The sequence below is a fragment of the Solanum tuberosum genome, unplaced genomic scaffold, assembly GCF_000226075.1.
Source record: "Solanum tuberosum cultivar DM 1-3 516 R44 unplaced genomic scaffold, SolTub_3.0 scf00040, whole genome shotgun sequence".
Lineage (NCBI taxonomy): Eukaryota > Viridiplantae > Streptophyta > Magnoliopsida > Solanales > Solanaceae > Solanum > Solanum tuberosum.
The window spans coordinates 2,209,918-2,218,899 of record NW_006238964.1 but is presented as its reverse complement, the minus strand read 5'-3'; the positions used below and the strand labels follow the sequence as shown (position 1 = coordinate 2,218,899).

Genomic DNA, 8,982 nt, shown 5'->3' with positions numbered 1-8,982 from the left:
TTTTTTTTTTTTTATAAATACAATACATGATATGATAATTTAAATACAAGATAACAATACAATACATAACATAATAATTTAAATGCAAGATAACAATACAATATAATACATAAAATAATAAATTAAATACAATACATAACATAATAATTAATTGATCACAACAATTTAGAAATCCGGTAGGTCGTTTCCAGGTTTAGCACTATTCGAAAAAAAATTAGGATATGATTCCGAGAATTGTTGCGATTGTGGTTGTGACTACAGTTGTGATGGTATACGATATGGGTTATTATTTAGCTGATGGTATATATCCTAATAAATGGTCTACAATTGTTCAAACTATTCGTAATCCTCATTCCCAACAAAAAAAATATTTCGCGATGAAACAAGAATCGTGCCGAAAAGATGTTGAACGTGCATTCAGAGTTTTGCAATTATTGCAGGACTGTCACGTTTTTGGAGAAAGGAAGTGCTACATGATATAATGACTACATGTATTATACTGTACAACATGATAATTGAGGATGAACGTGATCTCAATGCACCAATTCAAGATGTTGTAGAGGCTCCAACTCCAACTATAGAAATGGTGATAGATGAAAATCTCCGGTTTGAACAATTTTTAGCTAGACATAAAAAAATTAAGGACAAAAATGCTCATTTTGAACTCCGTAATGCATTAATAGAGCATTTATACGAGTAACGTAATAATTTTGAAAATTGAATGTTTATGTAATTGTATGTCACTTTTATTTGAATTTGTCCCCTAATTTATGTATTATATTATATTTTCTTGCAATTTATGTTATTAAAATTTAGAATAAAAAATAATTTTATATCACATTAAAAATTATATAAAGTAATTATTTGGGAAAAAAGAAATAAAGGATTTATATTATGAAATACGAAAATAAGAATGAAATAGAAATAATAATATAATATTGAGAAGAGAGAAAAGATTCCTTTTAGAGAATAAAATAGAGAATTGGGTTGGAGTTGGTTGTCTGGAAAAATAGAGAACTCTATATTTGAAGAGTAAAATAGAGGATTGGATTGGAGATGCCTGAGAGGATAAATGGTGGGGACCAGCCAGGAAAAGAAAAGTAACTTCTAATATCGAATAAGGTTATTTTTTATTTTAATTAAACATCTACATAACATAAATTTAAATTAATCAAGCTTTTATACAAATAAATGAGTGCAAATTAGGAAAAAAGGAAAGAACCTTTCAAACTGAATCATAAACAAATCCTCTTTCCTCAGCCTGTTTATTTTGGTCAATGGCACAAATTAGAATAATTTGGCTTTCTTATTTCTTATATATTATTGCTTTGCTTGCTTCTATGTTATATTTATATATTATATATAAGAGGAAATTTTGTCTTCTTATTTCTTATATGTGTACAGTATATTTGGGAATTTATTAAATTTGTGGGCCAATATAATTTTTCGTAACGTCTTTTAATTGTAGTTCCCTCCATATTATATTTCTTTTCATTAATGGCCACGTGGGGTTGAGAAAAAGTCCTAACTAATTAAATTTCAACTATACTAAATAAGTACAATACATTATTAATAACTTTAAATATTGATTGAAAATTTAGTTGACTTTAGAATTATTACCTATGTCATTTAAATAAGGAAACATGGATAGCATTAATTATTTGAAATTACGTAAAATGCATTATAATAATTATAATTTAAAATATTTTTAAAAATACATTAAAACCACTTTTAAATTTTCATGTGTTACATAAATTGAAACAATAATATACGTTATTTAAAAATATAATAAATTACAATACTTAACCACTTAAAATATTTCAAAATCATGCCAATGTATCTAATCTAATATAATACTTAATGGGAGGATATATAGATGAGATTAGTTATGATGAGATAAATTATGATGGGATAAGTTATGTTGAAATTATTTTTTTATTGAGTGTTTGATTTGGTTGTATTCAAAATAATATGAATTGCATAAAAATGATTTATTTGTTTACAAAAATACTCATTATGAATGTCAAAATAATGATGTACAAAAAGGATTTAAAGAAATATTTTTACCATGAACTTATTAAATCCCAAAATCCAAGCAGAGACATAACTTATCTTGATACTAATTATTAATCTCAAAATAAATTATCCTATATTTACCAACCAAACAATAAATTAAGTGAAATTATTATTTAAACATTTATAGCTAACGATAGAGTAATATACATTGACACTGGCCTTTTTCTTGCATTTGATAAAAAGCAGGTTGCATCCACTTCCCCATCATTATTCTGTGTCTGTAGAACCAACAGATTTTAATTTTTTCATCATATTTTTTTCCATTTTATTTCTCCTTTGATACTCAATTCCTCTGATTACTAATCTCCAGTAAGTGAGAAGATGAAGGAAGAGATGGCAGAGTATCTTCCATTATCTCAAACAGAAGATTCAGAGAAGCAAACTTCTTCACATCCTTCTCTGATTCCAATTAAAAGTAGAAAAAAGGGTGGATTAATTACCATGCCTTTTATCATAGGTACTCGACTAGTTCAAATATTTTGGGGATTTTTTTGTTATGTTTTGTAATTAAGTTAAGTTTATTTTTTGAATTGTTACAGCAAATGAGGCACTGGAGAGTGTGGCGAGCTATGGGCTTTTACCAAATATGACATTTTATTTGATGAGAGATTACAGGATGGACATTACTACAACTCAAAATCTTCTGTTTTTCTGGTCAGCTACTACTAATTTTTTGCCTATTGTTGGAGCTGTTGTTGCTGATTCATATTTAGGTCGATTCCTTACTATTGGCCTTGGTTCCATCTTCAGTTTCCTGGTATATAACTAAAACTTATACATTCCCATTTCATCTTCTTCTTCTTCTTCTTCGTTTGGGTCAATGGTAATTAACTAAAACTTTTAAATTAAACTAATAAAATTCAAGTTTTTTAAATCTATAAGTCAAATTAAACTAATAAAATACAACTATTTTAGTTGTTTTATAAAAAGAAAAACAAAAAATATGATATGAGTGATAATACTAAAATATTCCACAAAAAATAATAATGAAATCGCATAAAACAAATATTGTAAATAAATAAGTCATTATGAAGATATGATAATTTAAAAATATTTAATCATGCTAAAAACAAATCAAATAAGAAATAATTACATAACAAAATTTTTTAAAAATTAAAATTAGATTGTATTATTATTATCTAAACCAATGTAAAACTAAAATAAATATTCAACATTATTGTCATTCTTAATGTTGAATTGATCTTTTTGTTAGAAGTATTATTGATTTGAATTTGATCTGAGTTTTATTAGAGTTAGTTACTAATATCTATGAACTATAAATTTTATTAGACCATTCAAAATTTTAAGTCAAACTTGAAATAATAAGTAAAGACAAAAATTATGAAAAAGTATAAAAAATATTTATAAATTATTGTATCAAGTAAATATTTTTATGCATAAAAGAAAATTTTAAAATTATATATATAATGTTGGGTTGGTATAGTCTCGGGTTGACTTTTATAAGTTAAAATAAAACTAATAACCATATTTTTCTCAATACCAGATCAAATCAAATCAAATCAAAAAAACGCAATCAAACACCGTATAAAATTAATATATGTATAATTTTTATAAATATAACATTTAAATATAAATATTATATAAAATTAATACACCAATAACTTCTATCCTATTTATTAACTAAACATAATATAAAATTCATATATAAATGACCAAATTATATACTCCCTCCGTCCCATTTTATATGTCACAACTTTTACTTTTTTACTTTTTTACTTTAATACTAGTGTTTTTCCCCCTACTTTTCTTAATTGAATTTTCACAATCTTTTATTTTTTTACTTCAATTTTGATTTTTTACTTTTTTAAAAAAAAATCCCGCTGAAAGTGCTAATCCTTATACCGTCTCCAACCACACTTTAAGAGGTTGTTTGGTTTGAATACAAGTATGATGAAAATATTTATGCTGGATAAATTATGCTGGAATTAATTATGTTGAGAGTAATTTTTAAAACTTATATTCATTGCATAATTTCTAATAATAAGTTGTTTGTTTACAAAAATATCTTCCACCTTATTTATTTTTTTTGTACATTTTACTTGCAAGCTTTAGTTATTCATTCTTAAAATTAAATTTTTCATCTTGTTTAGCTTAATTTTTTTGTGTATGCATTTTCATGATTGTGACGTGTGTTTTTAAAATTAAACTTTCATCTTATTTAACGTAGAATAAAACTTACATCTTATTTAGCTTAAAAATGAATTTTTCATCTTATTTAGCTTAAAAATGAAATTTTCATCTTATTTAGTTTTAAAATAAAACTTCCATCTTATTTAGCTTAAAATAAAACTTCTATTTTTAAGTTTATTATAGTAAAATAAATTTTATTATTAAAGTTATCTACATTTTTAATTGATATATAAAATATAATTTTTAAGTGAGTAATAAACTATTTAATCTGAAAATATGTAATTTAATATTGGAGTGAACATTTTAAGAGAAATCAAAGTATAAATAAACATTAGAATTAGGCAAATAAATCCAACTCATAATATATTCATGAATAAAAACTATATTTATAAAATGTAATTTTTAATTAAAAATATACTCTTATAAAAACAACAAATAATTAAGGTTGTGAATGTTATTATAAATGTTGTTAAAATTATGTTAATATACATGAATGTAAAAGTTAAAAGAGAGTTTAAGAAGCGTATTTTTGTTATTTTATATACTTTATCCCTAGATAAGTTATCCTAGGATTACTATTTCACCTCCTTGCAGGGATAACTTATCCAAGTACCAATTGTTAATCCTGGGATAAGTTATCCCATCCTTTACAACCAAACGGTGAATTAAAGGGCACTCAAAAATTATCCTGGGATTAACACCTCTTATCCATCACACCAAACGACCCCTTAGTGTACACTTTGAGTTTGCTAGTTCAGATCTCACTTTATGTGTTTTAGTGTGAACATTTAATTATATGATCCTTATTTAGGAATATATGTATATATACAGATAAATTATTTTGAAGTTAAAGGGTGCACATACACCCACTACCTTAAAAGTGGTACACGCCTTTGAATTGGTATATACTTGTTATTTAAGCTATTTTTTGCCAGGGCACATGCAAAAAAATAGGTTCAGTTGGACCTCTTAATTAAACGGTATATCTGGCTATGCCCATAAGAGAGTTTTGGGCGAAAATACTCAACTCTTAAGCTACATTCTTTCCCTATCATAATAAACATAAAGCATCCCTAAACTATACAAAAACTTGCAAGTTACGTCCCTCCGTTAGTTTTATGTTAAGAAATAATGGCTTCAACCAAAAGCGCATGACTATCCCTCACCAAACGACTGCCATTTGGACTCTAACGCTAAAAAGATTCAGCAAATCTTAATATCAAATCAATCCATTGTTGTTCAGTTGTAGAAATAAAAAAATTAATACAATAATATTCTTACCAAAAATTGATAAAGGATATCTATATGTTTGTTATTTTCAACATGTAAGCAATTGATTTATTAGTAAACTTTTAAATTGTTTTATGGATTCCAAATGAGTAACTATTAACTATATATAAAAGTCTTCAAGTTATAAAGGTAAAAGATGAATTATGTATCTCATTTATACACGATATTAACTATTAATTATAAAAATCTTCACAGTATAAGAGTAAGATTATGTACACATCACTCTTCTCATACCCACTTATAGAATTACACTGAATATATTGTTATTGTTATTAAAAAAAAAAAAAACAAATTATGCATCTCATTTATATACAATATTATATTTACTTTATCTAAACATTAAAATTGGGATAACATAGTTCAAGGATGTTATTTATTCATTGTTATAATATGAGGATGTAGATTTACTCCCCATAAGACAAGAGGATTGTAGTTAAGCTACACTTGAATGCCCTGTTGTTGCAGGGAACAGTAGTGTTGTGGTTAACAGCAATGATTCCGAAAGCAAGGCCTCCACCTTGCAATCAATCAGGACATGAGGCTTGTAAATCGACAACGACATCACAATACATGCTCTTGGTTTTCTCGTTTCTGCTCATGTCAATTGGTGCTGGAGGTATAAGACCGTGTTCTTTAGCCTTCGGTGCTAACCAGTTTGACAAGGGAGGTAGTAATCCCAACAAGCATACGGTGTTGGAGAGCTTCTTTGCCTGGTATTATACTTCATCCATAGTCTCTGTTCTGATTGCCCTGACAGGTATCGTTTACCTTCAAGACAGACTCGGGTGGAAAATAGGTTTTGGAGTTCCTGCAATCCTCATGTTCTTATCCGCGTTATTTTTCTTCCTTGCTTCCCCGTTTTATATCAAGCAAAAGGTTCTCTCAAACGTGTTTGCCAGCTTTATACGAGTAATTGTGGTTGCCTTCAAGAATAGGAAACTACATTACCCCAATCAGAACTCTGATTATCATCACAAGAATGGTTCAGGACCTCAAGTGCCAACGGATAAATTGAGATTCTTAAACAAAGCTTGCGTCATTAAAAGCCCTGAAGATGTTAAGCCAAACGGAGTTGCAGCCAATCCATGGAACCTTTGCACAGTGGAGCAAGTTGAGGAGCTAAAAGCCCTCATTAGAGTCGTGCCATTGTGGTCAACAGGGATCATGATATCAATAAACTTGAGCCAAAGTTCATTCCCACTACTTCAAGCTCAATCCATGAATAGACATCTAACTAAAGGATTCCAAATACCAGCAGGGTCATTCGGGATGTTTTTGATGATTGCATTAACAATTTGGGTATTACTGTATGACCGCGTGATGCTTCCATTGGCATCAAAGATCAAAGGAAGACCAGTTCGTCTAAAACCTATAGTCAGAATGGGACTTGGTATATTCGTGTCTTGCATGTCCATGGTAGTCTCTGGTATTATCGAAAATATTCGACGAAGAAGAGCAATCAGTGAAGGGCTGTTGAACAACTCGCAGGGGTTGGTGGAGATGTCAGCATTCTGGCTCATTATACCAAACAGTTTAAACGGTATAGCAAAGGCATTGAACGCGATTGGCGCCACAGAGTTCTATTATTCAGAGCTCCCAAGGAGTTTGTCAAGTATTGCATCTGCTCTTTTAGGACTGGGAATGGCAGTGGCAAGTCTTTTAGCAAGTGTGATTTTGAGTGCTGTGGACAAGTACACCAAAGGAGAAGGGACAGAAAGTTGGGTTTCAAGCAATATCAACAAGGGACACTATGAGTATTACTACTGGCTTCTTGCTGTATTGACAGCTTTCAATCTGATTTATTTTGTGGCTTGTTGCTCCCAATATGGACCCTCTGTTGACGTTGACATCACTAAGAAAATGATGGAGCTTAGTGATGATGATGATTGATGAGTTTTGCCTAATTCGTTCACCATAGGCAGATTCTGTGGAACAGAAATATGTTTATTCAAAATCATATGTTGGCAGTGAGAATTTTGTTTTTCTTTCAATAAGATAATTCCGAGGAAAAAAGTCTAATGCGATGGGAATTTCAGAGAGCAGTTTATATTATAGATGGATAAACAACAACCTCCAACAGAACAGCTTCAAAACTTGTATCCACTTATTCACATGAAAAGATTCAAAAGGGGAATGAGGCAAGAATATGCCTTCTGAAAAGTTTCCATAATCTCTTGTAAACGATGATATTGTATTGGCAGATGATAGTTAGAAAATCGATTGGTATTGAAAGAAGTATCAATGAACATATCTATCAGCTAGCTCTAACTTTTATAAGGACAGCAGAATAGGAGAGTGTGTAGCATCCTGCTCCAACAGAGTATGCTGTGTGAGATATTCAGCAAACAGAACAGATGGTACTCCAAGAATGCAGAATAGTTGTCATAGATGCAAATATCCATCAACCTCCATTAAGACATTAATAAGAACTAGAACGCAAATGGAAAATGTCTAAGCTAATACAAAGAGCAATGGAGCTTAATAAAGTACACATTAGAATTTGAAAATGCATTCTATTTCCCTTTCTGTGTTTCTGAATCATTTAACAGTCAGAATTAGTTATTCCATAAATGATTACAAGTCTTTAGCACCCTCCATCCCCCCACCCTACAACAACAACTATGCTTTAATGCTACGAAAGTTGGTGTCGGCTTATATGAATCCTCACACTACGTTGTTCCATTTTTAAAAAATCATGTTAGAGCAAATATCATACAAAATAAAACTAGAAGTTCCTACATTTCTACTGGCACAGAAACAAAAAGGCAATATTCCCTTCCCCTAACCCAACCCCATAAAAATAATACAATAAACACAAAACTCAATTGCCAAGAGCAAAATCTTCGTTATTGATAAGCTAAATGTCATACGAGATTGCTTGAATTCCATACAGCGAGTTGACAAAATTCAAATTGCAACCATTTCTCAATTTCAACAACGCCGAATGACGCACATGAAAAATTAATTAGGGAAAAGAGTCAAAAATACTCCTCAATTTTATTTTATTGGTTGACTATGCTCTTACGGTTAAAATAAAGTTATTTTTAACCCTATAGGAAAATGCATGCCTTTCACAATTGTTTAATGGGAAAGGGGTCAAAAATACCCCTCAACTTTGGTTTATTGTTTGACTACGCCCTCGCCGTTAAAATGAAGTTATTTTTACCCTTGCCGTTACTAATTTCACCATTTTTACCCCTCAATTGGATGGAAAACCCCAATCAACTAAAATTACCCAATTTCAATTAAATAACCCGATTTTCCGTTTTAATCCGATCCCGATCCATTTATATAAATTAAAATCCTAAACCAATCTCTCTAATCTTCTCCGTCTCCTTCCTCCGTTGAAACACATGCTACTAAAATTGACAACAAATGTTTTGTAGTTAAACTCATGCATATTTGTCTTTCCTAATAAAATTGCACCACTATTTCGTAATCTTGACATAGGAACCTCATCTGCCT

At 29.5% G+C, this 8,982-nt stretch overlaps 1 protein-coding gene across 1 annotated transcript; it reads left to right on the top strand.

Moving 5' to 3' along the window:
• The first annotated feature begins 2,394 nt into the window (after window positions 1-2,394).
• On the top strand, window positions 2,395-7,511 carry LOC102592301 (protein NRT1/ PTR FAMILY 1.2-like). Its single transcript, XM_006343020.2, has 3 exons — window positions 2,395-2,533; window positions 2,616-2,833; window positions 5,983-7,511. The coding sequence occupies exons 1-3, from the start codon at window positions 2,398-2,400 to the stop codon at window positions 7,405-7,407; spliced, it is 1,779 nt and encodes a 592-aa protein (XP_006343082.2). The 5' UTR covers window positions 2,395-2,397; the 3' UTR covers window positions 7,408-7,511.
• The last annotated feature ends 1,471 nt before the right edge of the window (window positions 7,512-8,982 follow it).